This window comes from Nyctibius grandis, chromosome 30 (genome assembly GCF_013368605.1).
Source record: "Nyctibius grandis isolate bNycGra1 chromosome 30, bNycGra1.pri, whole genome shotgun sequence".
NCBI classification, from domain to species: domain Eukaryota; kingdom Metazoa; phylum Chordata; class Aves; order Nyctibiiformes; family Nyctibiidae; genus Nyctibius; species Nyctibius grandis.
The window spans coordinates 76,198-99,761 of record NC_090687.1 but is presented as its reverse complement, the minus strand read 5'-3'; the positions used below and the strand labels follow the sequence as shown (position 1 = coordinate 99,761).

Genomic DNA, 23,564 nt, shown 5'->3' with positions numbered 1-23,564 from the left:
ATGCAAGATTCAGAGTCTACACAAACAATGGTTCTGACTTCACTGACCTTAAGCCATTGGAATTTCAGTGTAGGAGGGATCAGCCTGCAGCTCCTTCGCTCCTCAGCAGCACTGCAGACAGAGAGCTCTTTTTATACGATTTTCCCTAGGCAGGGGGATCACCGGAAACAAAGTCCATGGGGCTGTCACCTTGTACAACATCCTTGGCCTCCGTGACTGTGTGAAGTTGCGTTTCAAGCTGACTCCGGACAATCTCCAGCTGAGATAAGCGCTGCTGAGCCTCAAACAGGCTGGATTCCAGGGTCTCCTTCACTGACCTGCACATTGTGAAGACGGAGAGAAACGAGCTCCTGACACCCACAGGGAGCTATTCCAGTAAGAAGTGGTTCAACATCCCTACCCCTGAGTATGGAAAATGGGTTGCATGGAAACTCGTACGCAGAAAACGTATTTCTACCATTTAAAACAGCAATGCAGGCCCCTCCGAGGCAATGGCCAGGTTTTCCTTCTGACCTAGCATAACACAGAAAGCCCAGCCGAATTTGATCTCAACAGCCACTGAGATCTTAAATTGCTGTTGCCTGATCTATGACACACGGGTAGCTGTGCCCACAGAGTCTGTGCCAGCAAGCAAGAGCCCAGCCTCTGCTCACAGCCCTTATCTCATCAGCACTTCCAAGTTGCTCTGCAGAGGGACAGAATAAGAGTATTTCCCTGGCTGACATGTGACTTTTTAATGCTGTTCATAGTGTAGGTAGAGGTAGGTCATTTTCCAGACTCCCTGTGTTTAAAAGGGACTAAAGAAATGCATCAGATGATATAGTAAAACCTCATGCTTGCAGCAGCATTTGTAAGAAATCTGAAGTAGATTTTATCCGAACAAGGACTACCTGAAAGGAGAGACAGGTATCCTTCAGTTTAAATTGTTGGAAGTTCAAGAGAAAAACTTGCCACCTTTCCTTAAGGCTTACTAACTAAGTAGGCAGTAGCCCAAATGACTTGTCCCTCTTTAAAAGGGAAGTTGTAGTACTGACGATGAAAATTGTTACATCCATGCCAGGTTCCTACGATACACAGCACTGCCTCACTAGTACAGGGATGCATTCAGGAAAACATCCTTCAGGGGAAAGGGGCACCTGAGTGGTACAAGAATAAACCCCACAACAGTAGGATTTCACTACTTTGATGGACAGTGGAGGATGTATCTTCAAGAAGGAGAACAAGCACATATTTCTGATTGCTTATTTCTGAAAGGAGAGACAGGTGTCCTCCCAGCATTTACCTGGCCTCTGCCAGCTGCTCTGAAAGGCCTTCTCGGACCCACTCCACGGCTGCCAGTCGCACCTCTAGGGCAGCCTTCTCATGCACCAGCAATTCCTGCTCTTCAGACACCTTGGCCAGTGCTTGCCCTTGGCGAGAGGACTCCTGGCGCAACTGCTCCAGACCACTGCTAGCTGACTCTCGCTGGTGGTAAACCTGAAAGCAGGACAAAATACAGTTAGAGTCCTTTCTCTGGAGTTCTGTGCAGAGCCAGACAACCAGACAGAGGAGAAAGAGCTCCTGGACTTTGGGCTGAAAGTTGAAGAGCATCTGCTGTATGCCCTAATACCCTGGCACTAATGCCTTGGGCCGCCAAGAGGCACAGGGATTGTTAACTTGAAAGTGATGTGTACGGCCCTCCTGGGTTGCCTTAGGTCCAGGCAGCTCCTTCACAACAAACATACCTAACCCAGACTACATGTTTTCATCCAAAAAATACTGCATTTCCCAGAACTGCCACCTTGCAAATTAAAATGCTATCAGAATCTATTCCAGTGCTGGAAACGTTCAGGAAAGGTTGAGCAAAAGCAACTTTGCTCGCTGAAGAAAGTGAAAATACACATGGATTCTCCTTGCAGAAAAAAGAAACAACAGCTCAAAGTGTCACCTACTCCAGTGTGTAAAGCAGTTGGATGCAATGAGGTGATGCTTGGCAGGGAAACAGCCCTTGTGGTGAGCAATGTCATTCAGGGATTTATGAAAATCTGGCTGATGTGGCCAAAGCGATGGTCGACTCTGTTTGTACAGTAGTTCGTGTCAACGACACTGTTTCCTTGTCTTACACAAAGGAGTTGCCTAATACACCTTGCTGGTATTCAAGCTTGAAGATTAACTGTGATTTTTTAGCTTTTTTCTTCAGTATAACACCTCAGCTGGGTATGTGCTCCAAAACAAGACTATCTAATAGAGAACAGACCATCAGAAACAAACAGTTCCCTCAAAGTTATCCCATAATACCCAAGAATGTACATTATGAAACTGATATTTAAATGATGTCAAACTCCCTAGTCTCCTCCAGTGACTCGATTCTCCCAAGCTCTTTTTCCAGGGTACTGAAATCCAGAGTGAAGTGTCTTGTGTGATCACCTATTTCTCACCGTCTTCCTCAAAGCCTAAAGAGGCTCTAACAACTCATAGGAGCATCGAATCGTTTAGGTTGGAAAAGGCCTTCAAGATCATCAAGTCCAACTGTTAACCTAACACTGCCAAGTCCACCACTAAACCTTGTCCCTGAGTGCTACATCCACATGTCTTTTAAATCCCCCCAGGGATGGTGACTCCACCACTTCCCTGGGCAGCCTGTTCCGATCCTTGACAACCCTTTCAGGGAAGAAAATTTTCCTGATCTCCAATCTAAACCTCCCCTGGTGCAACTTGAGGCCGTTTCTTCTCGTCTTGTCACTTGTTACTTGGGAGAAGAGACCGACTACCACCTCCTTTCAGGTAGTTGTACAGAGTGATAAGGGCTCCCCTCAGCCTCCTTTTCTCCAGACTAAACAACCCCAGTTCCCTCAGCTGCTCCTCATCACACTTGTGCTCTAGACCTTTCACCAGCATCGTTGCTCTTCTCTGGACTCGCTCCAGCACCTCAATGACTTTCCTGTAGTGGTGGGCCCAAAACTGAACACAGGATTCGAGGTACGGCCTCATCAGTGCCAAGTACAGGGGGACAATCACCTCCCTAGTCCTGCTGGCCACACTATTTCTCATACAAGCCAGGATGCTGGTGGCTCTTGGCCTCCTGGGCACACTGCTGCCTGATATTCAGACAGCTCTTGACCAACATCCACAGCTCCTTTTCCAGATTTTCAGCCACAAAGTTGCATGTATGTCTTAAAATACAGTTTCAACAATTTCACGATGTCATTCCAATTCTTAGCAGCACAAGACAGCAGACATTGACTTGCAGCCTTGTCCCGTTCTCTAGGCTCAAACAAATGGACTTTTGAAAGTTGCAGGCTTCACAACAAAAAGCATAAATAGAAACATGCAGCCCTGGGTTTTGTGTCTCAGAAAAAGGATACAAAGCTACACAGTTCGTTTCCTTTGCCACATGGGAGAGTAGTAGTCTCCTCAGATTCATGGACAATGCAATTCTCTCTTTGCAGCTTATCAAAAGCCAAACAAGAGGCCAACACAGACAGGTGGGTTAAAGGAATCTGTAGAAGCAGAGGACAACTCAGAGAACTGCAGAACATCTCTGCAAGCCATCAACATGGTTCCAAAAAGAAGTAAACAAAGCCTGCTGACCTCCAGCACCACCCAAGTGTCTCCTTGACAAAAACACTGCAGAATCCAACACACACAGCTTCACTGAGCCAAGCAGCCAAAAGCCCACCCAGAAGCACCAGGTTTTTGGTCTCACCTGACTGAGTTTCTCTTGGGTTTCTGCCTTCTCCTCTGACAGTATCCTCAGCTCTACCTGCAGCCCCTCCTCTTGCTCCTCCGCTTTCTTCAGCAGCTGCTCCAGGTGGGCTTTCTCTGCACAGAGCTCTTCATTTCTTCTTTCACACAAGGTCAGCTTCTCCTGGTCAAAGATCCTTGCTCTCTCCAACTCGTCCACTTTACCTGACAGAACGTTGTTCTCTTGCTCCAGCTACAACCACAAAAGCACCGAGGAAAGAAAATACAGTAAGGTTTACTATGTAGAAGTTTTATCTTGGACAGAAAAAGGAACAACATTTCCATATTCAGTCAGTCATACTGTTGGAAGACAAGAAGACTCAGAAGAAGCAGCAGCTGGAGACCAACACCTGGCAAGATCTCTGGCAACTCTGCTCACCTGCAGCACAAGTTTGTTCAGTTGCACTTTATCCAATGCAAGGGCTTCATTGATAGTGCTCATCTTCACTGCTGCAACATGCAGATCAGCTGCTTCAGCACTCAGCTGCTGCTTAGTCCCTGTCAACTCTGCTACTGACTGCTCTGCCTGAAGAGACAAAAGAGCAACATGACAACAGAGGCAGGAAAATCCCTGACTTCAAGCAGCAACTCCACATCCCCTGCGTGTCTCACATACTCGCTCTTCAGCGCTCCCAATAAGCACGGGGGAACTAACTACCCCAAAGAGCCTGGGTGGGCTGATCACCACTCTCCGAGAAGGAGAACAACGTTGTTTCTGTCTTCTACTGCCAGAAACAGCACCTGTGCTGGTCTTGCTATCACAACTCCCTCTCCCACAAGTGCTGCCTAGGAGTGAGGTGACCATACCTTCTCCAGGGCCATGGTAAGCTCCTGTTTCTCTTGCTTCAGCAGATCCCTCTGAAGGTGCGATTCCTTCACTGTCTCTCTCATGACTACCAACTCACTCTGTAATAATGAAAGTTTTCCTTCAAGTGCAGCTAAGTCCTTCAGCCTAGGACAAGGGGAACGACAAACAAGTTTTTAATGTAAAAACATTCTCATTTCCAAAACCAAGAGTACATCCTATGTCCCAGATAGGGCCGTTTGAATGATTTTCAACAGCTTTCTAGTTACACCTAAAGAATGCTCCAATTTCCTCACTAGACCTGCATCACTCTCTGTCATTCCTGTAGGTGAAACGGTTGTCATTGAGAAAGTAAAACAAGCTTCCAGAAATCACAGAACGTTTCCAAAAAGTTCTGGTACTCTCAACAGCTTCCTGCCTGTTACTTCTCTCTCCCTTCTTTTTGATACATTGCACACAAGACTTTCCAAAGTCCTTCTTTGGCTAAGACAGACTTTGTAAGTCCAGATTAATATTCCCACAATTACTCTTGCCTTCAGCAGTGAAAAGATGGAAGAGCCTGTAATCCGTTTGGGGAGGAGATGTGTATGAATTGCCAATCCAATAATCATAGGATCACAGGATGGTTCAGGCTGGCGGGGACCCAAGGGGGCCTCTAGCCCAATCTTCAGCTCAAAGCAGCTGGGGTCAGCGATGGGATCAGTCCAGGTTGCTCAAGGCTCTACCCGCTTGGGTCTTCCTAATTGTGGAATCTGCACAACCTCTCCGAGCCACCGGTTCTACTGCACGATTGCCTCATGGTTCAATTTCTTGTTCTCCTGAAATCCAGTCTAAACCTCTCTTGTTTCAGCTTATGCCCGTCATCAAATACTCTGCTCAGGTTTGGAATGATTTTTTTAAAGGGTCATGAAGAAAGTACAAGGAGGCAGCTATGCTGTATGTCAGCACGCAGCCAGACCTGCTCACAAGATCCCTTCACCCTTCTATGCTACAAGTGACGAGCATGCAAAATTCATTCTTTTACGGTGGCCCTCCTGAAGTCCAGCAATGCCCACCCCTGCCCAGAGAAAGCTTTAACGCTCACAGGAGCTCCTGGTCATGACGTGCTCTCTCCATCATCTCTTGCTGCTCCACCTTTTCCCTCTGGGCTGAATCTTCCTTCAGCTGCAGTTCAGCATTACTTTGACGCAGACGTGAGGCTTCTTGCTCCGTTACTTCAAGCTGTTGCTGTAGCTCTTCCCTGGTTTTCTCGAGGTTTGCACAGTCACTGCAGAGACAAGGCTCAGTTAGAAAAATGAAGAGGCCTGAAGAGTCACAGATCCCCTTTTCATCATTCCAGGATGGAGTTGTGGAGAGCACGGTAAGGAAGAACTTGCTCTTCCCCTCACAAGCTAACTGAAGAGGGAAAGAGAAAGGAAGGCAGGCTTTTGCCTTCATTCAGCGAGAAGCAGTGGCTAGGGAAGGCCACCCAAAGAACACAATTCAGAGAAGCACCGTGTCGACAGGAAGGCATCTGGTATTCCAACATCGCTCTCAATCTCCAAGACAGCCTTAGGATTCACAGTAGAGCATGAAAAGCAGTGACAAGAGGATGCTAAAGTGCCAAACAGAGGCATACACGTGGTAGGGCAGGCGAGTTCTGTGCCCATAACACCTCGGAACTCCCACAACTGGAAGCAGATTGCCTCAGGAATGCAGGAGGAGGAGGAAACACTCACCTTCTCAGTGCATCTACCAGAGACTGGAGGTGTTGCCGGTGGCTGCCGGACGTCTTGCATTCCTCCTCCAGTTGCTCAACCCTTTGCTGCAGCTTCCTGCACTTCTCTCCCTGCTGGCTGTGCTGCTGCTGCAGGAAATGGAGAGAGTCCTGCCTGGCAGAAAGCTCTTCTTTTAGGGCCTGCAAGGAATGGGCAGGGAAAGAGCACAAACAAGCAATAAGGAGCAGGGAAGATGGCTCCAGATAGCTGGGAGAAGAAGCAAGCAGAGAGACAGCTCACCTCAAGGCAAAAGCTGTGGTGAGGGGGTGGAGATCAAGGAGAGAAAAGCAGCAGAACACAGAGCTGCTGAGACTGGCAAAGCAATAGGGTACCAAGGGTGGCAAGGCTAGAAAGAAACTGGCTAAGGAAATGGAAAGGTTTCAAGCCAAGGGAGGCGTTAGCAGCTGAGCCTGTGGCCAGTGCTGAAGACAAGCAGAAATTCTCACCTGTGTTGCTCCTCGCCTCCTTGCAAGTGCTTCCTGAACCAATACAAAGGCATGCTCTGCATCAACGGAGCTTGCACAAGAGAGGATGTTGCTAGACTCTGCATGCTGGGAACTGTCAGTGCAGATGATGCTGACCATGCTGTCACTCTCATCGAACACCGCCTGAAAGCCCACATCAAGCTGTTACTCTTTGCTCATTCTACTTGCTTTCCTTTATCTAGTTCTCCTTTTTCGCCCACTTCACCCTAGAGTCACTAAAAGCTCAGTTCTCTCATTTCTGCAGTCTACAAAGAAGTTTTGTCCCTGTGGCCACAACTACTCCAGGGATTTCTGAATACGGCTACTATAAACGAGAAGAAACAAGTGGCAAGAGCCTGGAGGCTGCCTGAACACTGAGTTTCTTGAAGCTCTCGAGAATGATTTTGGTCTCCTTCAGCTTCTTAGAGCCACATACACGAGCACCAGATCAACACTGGAAATAGTAATGAAAGGAAACAGTAACGCTGCCCAGGGAAGAAGGAAGCTGAGGAAGACTGGAAAACAAGCAATGAAAAAGCTCATGTTTATAATTACTCTGAGCAGTAGCACAAGAGGATAAAAATGACTACATAAGGGGAAAGAACTGACTTTGTGAAAGGCTGTGTAAAAGATCTCATGATTAAGCCCCCTCCACAGAGTGAAGTTTAGGACTAAGTCAAAGTTACCCCTAAACAGATCAGCTGCAGTTCTGGGGAGGTAATAATGGTCAGTGAATGTAGAGTGAAGGAGCAGAGGTGGCAAGTGCATCAATTGAGTCAGTGACCTTTCATAAAAATGTGAAGAACAAGGGAATCGCTGCTCAAGGAGGGTGGGGGAAGCCTCCAAGCAACACTGGAATACAAACGCCAAGTAGCCAGCTCAGAAAGCAGGGTCCAAGAGAGACCTTAGCCGGACGGTGAAGGCAAAGGTACTGAAACCTCTGGCGACTCAGCTGAAGTCTCCCAGGACAGCCAACTTGGAAATCATAACAGGTTTTATGTCAGAAAAGTGGTATAAAAATTAAAAAGCCAGTAGCAGTTAACACAGACACTATTCAACACATCCACCTATTCCCTGGGCTACTCTGTTGCCTTCCTCAAGTACTTTTAAATCCGATTTACAGGGACGTGGTCCCAACTCTCTGCTCACCTCAGTTATATCTTTTATCAGCTTTTGGAGGGAAAGATTCTCTTCTCTGGCACTTTTAGCCAACGAAGCTTCATATTCTCTCTCTGACCAACTTGCTTCCTGAGAACAGAATAAGGAAAGGGTGGGCAGGGAAGAGCTGCTCCCCTCTGGAGCATTCCCATCCTCAGCAGCATTGTCATGCCGAGAAGCCTCAGCCCTAGTCATTCCAGTATGCTCCTTCCCATAGCTATTCAATTTCTTCTTTGCTAAAATTAACAAGAGAAAGACCAACAGCTAGTGTTTATAGACTGCTACGAAGCTGCCAATTCCAAGGAGCTTTGAGCCCTAGGGACTTAAAGTCACAGGCAGAATAGCATTGGTGCAACCTCCCTGAGGAAGACACCTGAGCTGTCTGCAGCTCCCCTGCCACTGCCTGCACCTGGACTGACTCCACACGTGCCAAACGCACAAGGAACATTTTGGCGATGTGCCTGATGTTCCCGTAGAGTCAGCATCTGCACCGCTCTTTCTCTTGAGGAACCCACACCTCTTTGTGCTAAGGCTGGAGAGCAAACACTGGGCTATCTCCCAGATAAAGCTAAAACGTACTAGAATCTCCACAGTGTCGGACAGTGTTCTCACGGTCTTCTCCTTCTCCTCGTTCTGCTTCTGAGACTGTACAAGCAAGGCTGAGAGCTCCATCACCCTGAGAAGAGAAGGTCCACGTGCCATTCCAAAAGCATTGCACACCATCCCCTGTTCAGGAGCTAAGCAGCTCCCAGAAGCATAGCAGAGAAAGTTCAACCCAGAAAATACAGCAAAGGCAGCGTTCATCTCTACAGGTTAATACGCTTGATGTGGCAAAATGGCACTTCTTGCCCCAAAGGCCTTCTGCACTCAATCTTGCAAGGAATTGTCAGTACAGAGGTGCTACATGGCTTATGATGGCCCTGGGCAAATTCCTCCCACCTCCTTTAGCACACCCCTGGGGAGCAAAAGGGCTGTACAAGGGACAGAGCTCTCTTTAGACTGGTCTCAATTTCTCACTAATAATCACTTAACAGCAAAAACATTGTCATATGCAATCTCTTTTCCAGTCTTGTCTTACTCAGAAGAGCTTCTGGCAGTCAGATATTTTCCCCCACCCTTTCTGTTGAAGTTTGACCAGGGACAGAAACAAGGCTGTGCAGAATGGGTGTGTTTTACATGTGAACACAGCCCATATAGGAGTCCACGAAGCAGCCACAAAAGAGAATGTCGGCAATAGCAAAGTTTAAAACACCTTTACCTGTCTTGAAGCTCCTTCTTCTCCAGGTCCTCCTTGACTTGGAAGCACATCACTTCCTGAGCCTTCTGGCTTACTTCCTGTCCCGCTTGCTGCTCTGCCTGATCCTTCAGGACAGGTCTGCCCAGAGTGACGGGCTCAGGGAGCTGTACGCTGGAGTTCAGACGGGAGCAGTTCACAAGTATAGATCCAGAAAGCCTCATCTGCTCTGCCTTCAGCTCTGACAAATCTCTGAAGGAGAATAAAGAAAGAGATAATGTTCACACCACCATCTTTATCAGCTGACTCACTTCTGAAGCACGTAATTGCGCAACTGTAAGAGCTGGCAGGAAAGATGACATCTTCTTTGTTGGGCACAAGTCATTCAGCTGACACTTTGGGATCAGGACACGTCTTGACACTCAAGCAATGAGTCTACTGGATAGTTGAAGAATGAGTCTGTTTTCTCCTCAGAGAAAAGAAGAAATGTATGGCACAGCCAGAAGGCTTCAAGGACCTCTAATCGCTCTTATTAATTGATCCTCCTGCTCTATCTTATTAACATATGCTAATTATCATTGATTGATGTAAGGAATTTTACCAGGGTCCTCAGCTAGGCCTTAAGAGACCTATCATTATCAGCCCTTGGACTGCTAAGAGGCTCCTGACAATACCTACATAATAACCATTTCAGGAAGGTGGTGTAAGAATAAGCCTAAAATGTTGTCACAAAAAAGCACAAATAACACAAGAATTAAACAGTAGGTCAGGCGTACTCTACGCATTAAGGAAGGCTTATCATCAATAAGAGAAATGGCTGACAGTAACCCCGAGTTTGAAATTGCATGCTGACACCAGAAGAATGTACTATTACGGCTACATGTTTTTTGTTTGCGTAGAAGGCAAGTGTGAGAAAGGAACCTCAGAGAGCCCAAGAACAAGAAAACAATCGTAAAAGAGGTATCAGCCGAAGCAAAATCAATTGGAGACGTGCAATAACAGGGCAGAGAAGCTATTCTTTCTCTCAACAATGCTGGTACAGGAATAAGCGGACACAAACTGACCAGAATAAATGTAAGCTGGAAATAAGAAGGAAAAAACAGATATATTCATGAATGATCTTTCCATCAGGAGCAGTGGGAAAAGAAAGCCAGCGAGATTTAAGGCAGATTTCCACCATTCTTTAAAAGGGACCGCTCTGCACGCTGCATGCGTAGCTCTGGTGAGTCTCTTCCAATGTGTCCACATACGCCTGTGTCTGTGTTAATATGCCCAAACAGCACCACAGTCAAGTTCATCTGTTCAGGGCCTCTGCATTGCTTATAGCCCGAGCCCCTCAGTTTTAGCTGAAAACCAGCATCAAACTAAATGACTCTGGGAATAGCCTAAAGGTGGCTTCACGGCATTGCTTCACACTACCAAAGGACAAATCGTATCTTTAGCCCCAACTATCGGAACTTTGAGGCTCAAAAAGCAGGTATGAAGGGAAGCTACGTTTTTTCTCCAAGAGATCTTGCCTGAACTCCTACTCACCGGTCAGTGGCCGTCTTCATTTCCAGGAAATGACGGCGGAAGGTCACCACCTGGCGCCACAGGCTGAGCAGACAGTTATGTTCACCCCTTAAGTAGCTGTCATAAAGCTAAACATGCAAAGACAAAAAGAAATGCCAGTTCAGCCTTCACTGTCACTGCACAAGTCTTTCAGATAGGAGAGACTACAACCACCATCACCAGGTCTCCTTTACTAACTATTCCAACAGGGGCAACCAAGGACTGAAGAGGCACCACACAAGCACCCTCAGCAGACCTGCCACCTGACTTCAAAGGAGGGAACATCCACACTTCTCCTGCAGGGACGGATATCAGCGAAGCAAACTGATCACCTTCGCGCCTCACAGAGGTGTCTAACAGTCTTGGTGGAGGAAGGCAAAAACAAGCCCTTCCGAACCACTGCCAGATTTGCTTACAACAGGCTATTGCTAAGGGAGGCCTGTCTTCTTCTTCTGTTGGCTACTCCGAACCTGAAAGCACACAGACCTCTCCGGTCTGCACTGCTCTAGACAGAGAATTAGGAACTATTAAAAAGACAAACCTTCAAGTGTGCTGCCCTACAGTGCCCAGCAACAGCAAGCATTTGCCTTTAACACCCAGCAGTATGGTCACAGCAGGTGAGCACCTTCCATCACCACATCACTCCTCCATCTCACACCCCTGTCTTCTGCTCATCAACACCAATACATCCTCAATGTAGCCACAACTCTCACACAGCAAGCTCTCTATGCCAGAAATAAAATGCATTCTCATGCCACTCTGGCATCATGTCTGACATTCCCGTAGCTCATCCTTACCTCACGTTCACTGCGCCATTCAGTCCCCTTCAATTCCAGCTCCTCCCGGGCCCTCATCCAGTCCGCCGTCAGTTTTCCAACATCTTCTTTAAGGGCTGAATTCACCTCATGCGCTTCATCGAGCTGCTCCCGCAGGAGCGCGGTCACTTCTGCCAGATCCTCACACCTTGGAAAGGGAGAAACAGCAATGAGCTCACTGAACAGCTGCTGTCCACAAGCACCATTTTCCAGCTCCCTCAACACTGAGTTTGTTGTCAAACTGAGCGGCAGTAAAAGTCCTGTCTAGGATTAACTAAGATCTCTCTGTGATGGCAAACTCGTTTGCTTCTCCTTGCTTTAAGCCTTCCATTTCCATCTGCAATTTTGGTTTCCCCTTCCTCTTCAAATCTGATGACGCCCACAGTTAATGCCTTGCCTCCCCTTCGTCCTCTCTGATCACTGGGTGCATCACCTTTCGCTAGCATTGTCCCGAGTCACTCACCTACGGAACCACAGAATAAGTTAGGCTGGGAAGGGACCTTTGGAGGTCACCTGCAATAACCCCCTGCTCAAAACAGAGCCATTCAGCACACAACATTACTACTGCACCCCAGAAAACACATCGTGGACCTTTCTCCTTTCAGAGCGGCTTGCCCAGCCGCTTCCCTTGGGGAGACTAGGTAGCACTGACAGCTTTTCCCTCACTTCCGTGAGCACCCAGGATACCAAGTAGGAGGGAACGCATCTTCCTTGTACCTTTGCTGCTCCTCTTCCACCTGAAGCAGTGCCTTCTCCAAGCTGTGGTCTTCTGTGCCTTCCCACCTGCCTTCAAGGGATCCCTTAAGAAGAAAGGAAATGTTTAGTCAAATTCTCATCTTCCCTTCACTACTGGTAGCATCCATCGCTTTCCCCTCCATGTCTTGGGTATCTCAGGACATCGCGGCTTCTTCCAGGCATAACAGGGCCGTGACTACGCAGAGGAGGGGAGGGGAAGGGTGTCACTCAATGTGAGTAGCTCTCCTCGGCCTCCCGCTCTCGCACTCTCACAGTGAGGTATCCTCAGCTCATGACCGCGAGTGCTCACTTCCACTTGAAGCCTGGGAATGCTCTCCTACGCTCCTACCCTGCATTTCCTAGGTTTACTTTAGCCGTGAAGCACAAAGAAAAGCACAGAGCCAGCTCTCTATGTTGAACGCCAGCATTCTTGCCTTCCAAAATGTTACGTTTCAACTGATTCTTTTTCAGAGACAGCCAGAGAATGTGACAGGCACTAGAGCCCTCTCCTGAGACCTAGGACAAAATGTTACTCCAGCAATAACAACTCTCTCACAAAACTAAAATCCTTCTTGATAGAGTTTGCTGGACTGGCATTACTGGGACTACTGGCTGCTCTGGGAACGGCAACTGGACGAAACACAGCGACGGGCAAACTCAGAGAGCTTCTTTAAACCCTCAGGCAGCAAAATCTTGCTCTCCTCTGCCCTTGCTTTGGGGAGCTTTTTTTGGCTGCATTAGCGAATGCTACGTACACTGTCTTTAGTCAGCAACCTGCACACTCACCCCTCCTTCTTCCACTTGCTGCTCCAACTCTCGACACCGAGTCCGGTACTGCAGTACCTACAGGGATACACAGGACGAAGATGAGCGACTGCAGCTTGTAACAGACTCGGCTCCTCCGGCATTAGCTTTCTCTAAGTCTTTACGGCCCAAGCACAGGACCTTTCCCAGTGCTGCTCCTACACTCAGCACAAGTTGTTACGATACTGGGAAGCTTCCCTTTATCTCATATTAAAGAAAGTGAGACAGGGTTTCTTTCACACATAGTCCTATCTGCTCACCCTAAGACAGCCACGGCAAGCAGAATGAGGAGACAGACTGAGACAGCCGTGCCTGGCCTATGGCCACCCTGTACCCCAAAGCAGTATTTCCCACGGGCTAAAAGTCCAGTGGGCCCTCGAGGTTAGAGAGACGAGTTTCCAAAATTGCTTTTCAATATTTAGCAACTCGAGTTGGTTCTGAGCACAGTCCTGCTCAGCCACTGCACAACGCGGCTGTCTGTTCAGCTGCGCAAGACAAGCAGAGGCCAGGGAAGCAGCACGACCTTCCAGCAGCGCCGGGAGCACCGCCGGGCACCGGGCCGGGCAGGGCACGGCCTGCGCCGACCCTCCGCCCAGCCCCGGCCCCCTCCCCGCTGCCAGCACTCCCGCCCCCCGGCCCAACCGGGCCAGAGCCGCCCGCCTCTACCCGGGGCCGCCCAAACCCACCCCCGCCGGCTCCACGCCTACCGCCGGGACAGCCCCCCGGCCCCGCCCCGCGGCCCGGCCCCGGGCAGCTCCCTCGGGCCGGCGCCCCCGCTCCTCACCTTCGCCTGCAGCTGCCGCACCAGCTCCGCTTGGCGCTGCCGCGCCTCCTCCGAGCTCCGCAGCCGGCGCTCCAGAGACGTCTGGCTCCGCGCCGCCATGGCTCGCTCGCCAGCCGGGCCCGCCACCCGCGGGGCTCCGCCGCCTGCCAGGCCCCGCGGCGGGGGCTGCTCCGCGGCCTGTCCCGGCGGACCGCGCTCAGGCGGCCCCGGGCCGCGGCCTGGCGCCTGCCGGGGCGGGTGGAGCGGCTCCCCCTGCCCGCCGGGCGCCGCCGGCAGCCGGGCCGGGAGAGCCGGGCTCGCTCGGGGCCGCTCTGGGGCAGCGCTTCCCTTCTCGCTGCTCGCTGAGGGTGCGGCGCCGGGCTGCGCTCCTGCCGCGGGGGAGAGGCCGCCCCGGCAGCGCTTCCCTCCAGCGACTTCTCAGAGACCGTTACCGGCCCCGGAGCGCGCCGGGGGCAGAGCGCGCCCGCAGCCCGCGCGCGAGAAGGGCCCCGGCACGTGGGGCGGGGGGAGCCCGGGGCGAGAAGGGGGGACCGCGGGGACAGCAGCGACGGGCCGTCGCCCGGGGAAGCCACTGCACAGCCGGAGCTTTCTCCTCCCGGCTCAGAGTGCAGCCCTGCGCTGCCCGGGGGCAGGAGCTCCGGTCGGGAACAGAAACCAAACTCACACACGTGGAATTGGCGAATCTTTTTCTCTCTGCTTTGCAGCAGCCACGGCACAGACTGCCAGCAGCGAGAGAAAAGCTGGTGTGGGAGAGAAAACTACACACACACCCAGGACAACATACGAATGAAGCTTCATTTCAGGAGCTCATGCAGAAATACAGCACGCACACAGGACACACAGGGCTCAGTCCCCTTTGCCCAGACTAGTCTGTTACGTGAATTCACTTAGGAGCAGCAAAATAAAACCAAAACCCATGAGTTCCCTAGTGGGAGTGCTCATCCCTCCTCCTCTGTCACGGTGCAGGTGTCCCCTGCACTGTGCTGGGAAGCCCGAAAGCGCCAGTAGTCCCGCTGCTGCTGGATCTGCTCCAAAGGCTCTCTGGGTAAGCTGGTGTTTTATACCTTCCAGCTTGGAAATCTGGTCTGTACCGTTTCCACAAGTCAGCAGATTCTGACAATGCTGCCAGACAAAGATGATGGCTGCAGGAGTCAGCCAGCTGCAGGTGATAACAGCTGCATCATGGCCCTTTAGCTCCTTCTGGCCACCTGGGTTGCCTACCTGGTGCTCTTGCTTCAACCTAATGGCACTGCTCCTGATACCAGACGGTTTAGTAAAAGTAAGCCTCATAAGAGGCCCTAAAAGGCCTACTCTGTATAACCTTAAGACAGTATCAACTTTTCTTTCAGCTAAAATAACGGTACATTCTGAAGCTAACGGCATGTTTTGAAGACAGTGTCTGCTTCTGGGACTGATAACACTTAGAGTTATAGACATCACTGACTCTTGCTTGCACTTAGTCTTAGAGAATCCAAGTCCTCTGTTAAATTCCTCACTAATTACAAAGGGCCAGAGATAAGCAAGACTGTGAACAGCATCTTTGTAGTGTCTAAAATGACTTGATTCATAGCTCTGGCGCCAGGAGAAGAGAGAAATCCTGTAAGAACCAGAACAGGATCTTCTCCTTGGAGCCACCTGTGTGTATCAACAGAAAGGCCTGACCACGCTTGCGCAAAAGTGGCGTTATGCAGCGAACAGCATCACTATGGGGGGGTTACGATCACCAGAGACCCCCAGAGACCACCCAAGACCCCTTCCCCAATTTTGTAAGCATACGCAAAGACGATTAGATAATATATTAGTATATGCATAAGGTATCTTGGAATAGGTGGGCTTTACTCGGAGTTGTATGAATATTCATTTTTCTATAATGTATATAATGAGTGTACTTTTGTCCCTCCATGTGCATGCCACAAGGAGAGATCCCCCATGCACCCAGCGCTGCAATAAACCAGTATCAGCTTTCTAAACTGTCATTTGGGTTAGAGAGTTTTCTTGGTTACTATTTTCCAGTAACAACGGCTGTCCCACATGGGTCTCCAGAAAGCTGCTGTCCGAAAAGCGGATTCGTGGCCTGGTGTGCAATAAGCCAATTGTCACACACTCAGGAGAGACATTGCTTACTTATTTCAGGTTTGCTCAAGCCTGGGTGCTTGGTGGTTTTCCACAAATCAAGCACACCAGAAATCATGACTGTGATATCTTTTATACGCCTGCATTACAGGGTCATACACTCCACCCTACAATGATTGGTTATCAATTAGCATATAATTCTAATATCTACTTAGTAATTTCTCACACTACAGTGCCTGCACAGAGGAAGGGTCCTCACCTGGGCGAGGGTCTTCCTGAGCTGTGGGCAGGTATTTTAGTGTTATAATAAAGGGAGTTCAGTTAAGGACACTTGAATCCCTACTTTCTTTGCCAAGTTGGCCACCTGCACAAGAAATCTTAATCGAGTCATTATGTCTTTGTTCAGGACCTTGAGGTTCCAGAAATCAGCTTACATTTTCTTGGCCTTTACTCAGCAATTGTTTATTGTTTTCAAAATGAGCTCAACCTGCAAAAGCCATGGTAAACTCTTAACTCAGCCATCAGCACTAGGTAATTGATATGAAGAGGAGCACAGCTGGGGGTCTGAGCTCTGGGGTGGGTACGGGGTGGGGACAGAGTTTCAGAGACCATACAAAGAACAGGGCAGGAAGTGTGGGACCATGTGGGACCAGTGTCCACACAGACGGGCGTGGAAGGAGAGGCCCAAGTGAGGGCTGCAGTGCTGTGGGAGCACACACTGAAAGACATGTGTGCGCCAGGCACAGGTGGGAATGGGTAGGGCTGGGTGTGATAGGCTGTGTCCGTGTGAGCAGCTCATCAGCATGTGGGGAGTTCATGGGCTGTTTGTGTGGGTGCAACACTTCGTGTGTGCGCGTGTGTGTATGCCTGCATAGGTGTATGTGGGCACGGACGTGCACGTGTGAGTTTGCATGTGCACCCCTATGAGGTGCACCCTACGCGTGCGTGCATCGCTGGGCGTATGCTGCGTGCATGGAAGTGGGCAGGTGGGTGGGTGCACTCTGTGAGCGTGCATGGGGGCGTGGGGGTGGGTGCGTTCTGCACGCATGCATGATGTAGGGTGTGCATGCAATGCCTGTGTATGAATGGTTTTTTTGTGCGCGCATGTGCGTGCTGGCCAGGTGTGCGTGTGCCTGCGCTCCGTGGGTGCGTGAACGCTGCGCATTGCGCTCTGTGTTCGAGCCGTGTGTTTGGAGTACGGGTGTGCGCACGCTCTGGGTGTGCATCGCACCTCCTGTTTGTACCCGTGTCATTCTGTGTGTGTACGCGCACCCTGCGCGTGAATACAGCGCGTGTGCGCACAGCAATTTTCTGCACGTGCTCTGTGCCTGCTGCATGTGCGCGCTCTGCGCACGCTGTATCCAGCCCACGTTCCTCCCAGAGAATGTCTCCTTGCAAACCAACCAGCAGTTTGCTCGTGTGACTAGCTCCTTGATCCCCCCTTCTCTCCATTTTCAATCCCTATACAACCCCCTCACCCTCCTTGACTCCTCCCTTTCTCTGCACTTTTCCCCTTCTAATCAAAGGACCAGTCCTGGGTTATTTTTTCCCCTTTGCTCCCAGGTTTACCACAGCTGTGAACAGATGTGGTGTTTGAGGTGCTGTTCGCTAGGTCATCCTGAACTTCCAAGGCATTACTGATGGGGGTTCCTGGGTACTGCTGTCCCTGCCAGAGTCCTCTCCCCAAAATGACCCCAACTCTTCCTTCAGTTCTCTGTGAAGTGTGGCCACCTGTCACCTCAATCCGCCTTAACTACCTGTTAAATCTGGCTCTTCCTCCGGGCACTTTAACTCCTGTCAGCTTCTAACGCTGTTTGCTATGGTCAGAAATTTCTCTTGTCACACTCAGGAGTTCCTCACAGCCTGGTCAGTTGGCTAAGGCTTACGCCAGGCCCTAAGCATCAGCTTGTGTGCCTTAATGCACGCGCCCAAAGCTGCATGTCACATCTTTTTTTCCCTGTCCACTTTCTAGCCTCAAAGTGCCAGTTTCCATCCCACGGTGGCTCTGAGCACTCTCCTCTCTGAGCAGGCACAGTTCCAGCCCTTTGGAGTGACTCTGGCCCTTTATGCCCTACTCTCTGCCTGCAGCCTCATTTTGCAGGCGCCGGGCATGGAAGTCCTTGCCTGGCACAGGAGACTGAATTGGACTGAAGCACGGTGAGCTGTGAAAACTGGCAACTTTATTTCAAGAACTAAGTGAACTTCAGCTGTTGTGTGCACTCGGAGGAGCATGGGCAGGACGGAGCAGGCCTTTGAGACCGAGGCTGCCTGTGGATGGGCAGGCATTGCCGCAGGGGGAGATGGTGGTGGTGCACTGCAGCCTGCACGGGATCCTGTCCATCCCACTGCTCAAGCCTTTTTTCCTCTTAGGTACTGCAGGAGCTCCTGCAGCAGATTAAAGAATTCCACCAGCTTCTGGTGTGGAAACGGACAGGGTGTAAACCTGCTGATTGTGTGGGTATTGGCCTTGGCCTCTGAAAGGGGGTCATGGTGAGGACTGGCTGTGGCACTGGAGTCGCTGTTCCTGCTGGGCGCAGTCCCATCTGTAGCAGGATCCAGTCATAGAAGTGCTGAGTGGAGGTGTAGACTCCGGGCTGGTTTGGTCTCGCACAGCCTCTCCCCCAGCTGGTCACCCCAACAAGCCAGAAGTAGTCAGCGCTGTTGTCTTGGCACACGAGAGGACCACCGCTGTCACGCTGCAGCAGGGGAGAGAGGATGAGGTGGTGTTGGGTGGTCACTGCCAGCGCTCCGGCTGGCTCCTTCTCTCTCACAGCACCTGCCGGAGCCGTGTTCACTGCGCAGAAAGGCTCTGCTCAGGTGCTGGGGCCTGCAGAGCCTTGTGTGGGAGGGGGTCGGGGGCCTGTCAGGTGGGGCTCTCTCATCTCTGCACAGGGATCCTGGGTGCATGGGAGACGCATGTTGCAGGACTGGGATGTGGGCCTGTGGGCTGCCAAGAGCACTGGCTGGGCTTTGTGGGCCTCTGGGACAAGGGGACACCAGGCAAGGCCCTGCAGATGGGCAAGGGGAGGTGAGCCCCGACAGCGGTGGGGACCCAGCGGTGGGAGGGTGGCTTGCCAGGCCCAGCATGCGCCGGGGTATGTTTGGGCGGCTGTGACAGGGCTGCCTGTGCTGCTGGGGGTGACTTGTAGCACGCTCCGACCTGGCAGGTGCCGATGCCACCCTGCGGGTAGCCAGCACACAAGTTGTGGCTGTGGATGGCCCCTCTGTACCACCGGCGGCTGTTACAGAGCTTGGCATCGATGAGGCGCACCCTGGCCTCCTGCAGGATGTCGCTGGGTCCTCCAGCTGTGAGCACAGGAAGGAATTAACAGCCAGCAGCTTGTGGGCAGTTCTCCTCCCCTGTCTGGGTGAACCCCTTCCCTAGGGCTTGCCTCTGCCTCTGCAGAGGCATCGTACCGGGCTTTCCCTTCTGTCTTGCCTTGGGCAAGGGCTCAGGCCCACGGCCCCGCAGCCTGACTCGGGCTGTCGCCTCTGCTCTCAGGAAGCCCAACCCGCCTCCCCAGCGTGCCAAGCTGGCCCTCAGGACACGAGCGCTTTTGGGAACTCACATCTTGCAGTTGTGGACCCCCAGCTGCTGACATAGTAGTTGGTCACCTCTGACACTCTGAGCGAGGCGTCGGGCACACAGGCCAGCTGTACGTAGTAGCCGCACTGGACAGGCTGGTTCAATTCCAGCGAGGCGATGTCGTTCCTCTTGGTGACGTTACTGTAGTGCTCGTGCACCAGCAGGTGCCTAATATGGCGCACTTGGGTGTCAGGGCCCAGCTGAGTGAACTGGGTGGCCCCGATCACCACACGCCACATCGTGATGTGCCTGGAAGGCGGATGGAGAGAGGGGTCAGAGGGAGCGGAGCCACATGCTGCAGCAGCCCAGCAGCTCCCTGCCTCCTGCTTCACGAGGGAGAGAGGAAAGCAGCGCTGTGGAGGGTGCGAGTGCCCTAGCAAGCCTTGGGCACAAGGAACGTCGAGCTGGAGGCTGCTGGGCAGCAGTGGCATGAGCCCAGCCTTCTCCTGAGCAGCCTCTTGCTGGTCTCGGGAGTGCCCAGGCACTGGGCGTACCACAAGGGAAAGGGATGGGAGCAGCACGTGGTGCTGTAGGCAGGGCACCTGCTGGTGTTGGGGGGACATGCCCGTTCCCTGGTCCTCCTCACCTGGCCTCGATGAAGCAGTGGGCTGCTGTGAGGACCCACTGTGGGCTGATGAGGGACCCTCCGCACACGTGTCCCATGCCTGCTTGCCAGGGATCCTGGATGCTGACGATCCAGGGCCAGGCTCCTGGCTGGGCATCTATGCCACCCACGACGCGTGATGCCCCGTAGTAATGAGCCATGGGCTGGAGCCCGCAGGTCCCTCTGTAAGCAGAAACTCATCACTGTCCTGCTCGAGGGCTTGCTGCTGTTCAGGCTGAAGGTCAGCCGTCTTCCCTCCCCACGAGGCGCTGCACGGACAGCAGGGCCAGGGAACCCCGTGGGGCATGCGTCTGCCCATGCCTGGTTCTGCTTTAGCCCTGCAGACACATTGTGCCAGCAGCCTGGGTGCTGGCAAGGAACTGAGGCTCCCCCATGGGGTTGGGGAAGCTGTGGTGTGGCCATGGGGGACAAGCGGGCACCCCCCAGTGAACCCCATAAGGGTTGCCCAAGCTCCCTCCCAGAGCCTGGGGCCACTTACCCACAGCTGTCCCATGTGCCGTGCGCGGGCCAGAACATGGCCAGCAGGACGACGAGGGGGAGCAAAGGCATCGCTGCCATCAGCACGTGTCAGCTGCAAGAAGCGAGGGCTTGTTGCCACCAATGCAGCAGCCGACATAGTGCTGGCAGCACTGACGGTGCCCGTGGTGCCCTTGGCCCCGGGGATGATTTCACAGAGGGGCTGTTTCTGGGTGCTGGCCACGGTGGCCTCTCGGCAGGGGGGCAACATGGGGGGTTCCAAGCAGGAGGGGAGGCAGAAGTTGGGATCAGATCCCCCCGACAGGCCCCCGCTGAATGCTCTGCTTGCGCGATGAGGGTGTGCAGGCGCCGCGGCAGGCAGCAGCGCCTGGCTCCCAGCACGGCCTGCTAACAGCTAGCAGGAAAAACACAAGTGTGGCATCACAGTCTCTTTGGGAATGTCACAGCCACTCTGCTCTCTGCAGCTGTTTGCCACCAGCTCCTTCCCACAAAACATACACCAGAGAACATAACTGCTGCGGGCAGTATGCACATTTGGGTGTTGAAGAGCTGATCTGGCTGCAGCCACAGCAGGCAAGCAGTGACGTGCCAGGCAAACAAGCCCAGTGTACCCAAGCAGTGTCAAGCCTCCTGCACAGTGCACAGTGAAACGCAGATGCGGCACAGCCCACGCTGGCTGTGTCAGCCACAGCAACACCCTCAGGTAGCCTCATGTCCTTGCTGTCTGTGAGTTCTAGTGCTCTTCTGGGCCAACGCTGACAAGGGCAGTTGTGGCACCTGGTACGTGTGGCCAAGGACATGTGTCCTCATTTAGCCCGCACCCAGGGCTGAACAATAGCAGTTTCTCTCTCACCCAGTGTCCCTTCCCTGAATGAGGAAGGGAATTGGGAAAAGGAGGGATTCTTGTAGGTTGAAGTTAACCAGATTTAATGAAATGAAGAAATCAATATAAATGACAACACAAACCAAACAAAACTATACTTATCCACAAAGCACTGGCAAGTTGCTCCAGGAAGCACAATGAGGAAGAGGGAGAAGAGGCAAGGAAAGAAGAACAAGCCCCCTCTCTTCCTAGCAAACCCTCTCTTTTATAGTGAGCTTGATGTCAATGATATAGAATACACCTGTGGGCCAGCCAGGGCCAGCTGCCCTGGATTTAACTGCTGAGGGCCTTGATCACTATGGCTGGCCACAAACCGAAACCAAATTCCAATGAAACCAGGACAACATGCAATGTTAAGCTCTAGGCAGAGAGGGATGATCCTGCGCTTGGCCCCACATGCCATTCCCCAGGGCTTCGGTAAACCCTGTGTCAGCCTCATATCCTCAGTCTGCCTTCTGCAGATGTGTGCTGGAGCCTTGCTCATGCTGGAGAGCAGGGCAGTTGTGGCAGCAAAGCAGGAGCCAGCCATGTGCGTTGCATTTGCTGAGCAGGGCTGGGTCCCTGGAGGGTAGAGAGCAGGAGCTTGAAGAATGGCGGCCTCAAAGCTCGTGAAAGGTGCGGGAGCTTCCTGCTGCCATCCTGGCTTGTGTGGATAGACGTAGGGCACAGAGCTGAGTGCGCAACCTGGTGCCTAGGATGACAGGGTAGGCTCTGTCTGAAAGTGGAATAGCTGCTCTCAAGGCCCTTGAGGCGTAGCGTGGCTTCATGGGCACCAGAACTGGGCCCCAAACAAACTGGACCCAAGGCTGCCTTGTTTTTTGAGAATTGACCCGAAGGTGGTGCCCCACATCTGCTTAGAGCAGACAGAAGGTGGCCTTAGAGAGGACCACCTGTCTTCTGTGGATACTCTGCTATTCCAGCACCAGATTTTGCAGGCAGTTAAAGGGGGATTGACATGAGAGGTGGCCACACTTCACAGAGAATTGAAGGAAGAGTTGGGGTCATTTTGGGGAGACGAATCCGTCAGGGACAGCAGTACCCAGGAAACCCCATGAGTTATGCCTTGGAAGTCCAAGATGACCTAGCGAACAGCACCTGAAACACCACATCTGTTCACAGGTGTGGCAAACCTGGGAGCAAGGGGGAAAAAATAACCGGGGGTAGGTCCCTTGTTTGGGGGGAGACAAGGGCAGAGAAAGGGAAGAGTCAAGGAGGATGAGGGGGGCATTCTTGGTATGGATTGGTATTTCAAGGACCTGAGTGGGTACCAGTGAGTGTTTGGTGTAGCGGCTATGGAGACGGAAGAAATTAAACAGCTGTCTACCCTGCCCAGTCTATCAGAGGACCCTTCTATTGCAATAGAAGAGCTGCTGAGGGTCAAGGAGCAAAAGGTGCTCATTGCCACTACAACGGTCCAGCGACGGCAATATTGTACTAACAGAGACTCACTGATCCCCATCCATGATCTGATCTGTCAGCTGGGGAGCCAAGGTGTGATCAGCAAAACGTGCTCACCCTTCAACAGTGCCATTCACCAGTGTGAAAGTCCAGTGGGGAGTGGAGACTAACTGTGGACTATCGTGGCCTGAATGAAGTCACACCACTGCTGAGTGCTGCCATACTGGACATGTTAGAACTCCATTACGAACTGAAGTCAAAGGCAGTGAAGTGGTATGCCACAATTGACATCGCAAATGTGTTTTTCTTCATTCCTTTGGCAGCAGAGTGTAGGCAACAGTTTGCCTTCACCTGGAGGGGCATCCAGTTCATGTGGAATTGACTGCCCCAGGGGTGGAAACAGCCCCACCATTTGCCGTGGGGTCCAGACTGCACTGGAGAAGGGTGGAGCTCTGGAACACCTGCAGTACATTGACGACATCATTGTATGGGGTAATACAGCAGGAGAAGTTTTTGAAAAAGGGGAAAAAGTATTTCAAATCCTTCTAGAAGCTGGTTTTGCCATCAAATGCTGAAAGGTCAAGGGACCTGCAAAAGAGATCCAGTTTTTAGGGATCAAGTGGCAAGATGGCCCCATCAGATACCAATGGACGTGATTAATAAAACAACAGCCATGTCTCCACCAACTAACA

At 51.8% G+C, this 23,564-nt stretch overlaps 1 protein-coding gene and 1 pseudogene across 1 annotated transcript; both read right to left on the bottom strand.

Moving 5' to 3' along the window:
- Positions 1 to 138: 138 nt before the first annotated feature.
- Positions 139 to 13,929, bottom strand: LOC137674577 (centrosome-associated protein CEP250-like). The gene is made up of 16 exons (XM_068420038.1): positions 13,831 to 13,929; positions 13,029 to 13,085; positions 12,225 to 12,307; positions 11,490 to 11,655; positions 10,675 to 10,781; positions 9,166 to 9,393; positions 8,487 to 8,583; positions 7,899 to 7,997; positions 6,732 to 6,893; positions 6,247 to 6,425; positions 5,613 to 5,795; positions 4,531 to 4,675; positions 4,103 to 4,249; positions 3,686 to 3,916; positions 1,283 to 1,476; positions 139 to 317 (listed from the first exon to the last, which is right to left on the bottom strand). The coding sequence occupies exons 1-16, from the start codon at positions 13,927 to 13,929 to the stop codon at positions 146 to 148; spliced, it is 2,349 nt and encodes a 782-aa protein (XP_068276139.1). The 3' UTR covers positions 139 to 145.
- Positions 13,930 to 18,252: 4,323 nt separating this feature from the next.
- LOC137674681 (acrosin-like) lies at positions 18,253 to 20,663 on the bottom strand (annotated as a pseudogene).
- Between the last annotated feature and the right edge of the window lie 2,901 nt (positions 20,664 to 23,564).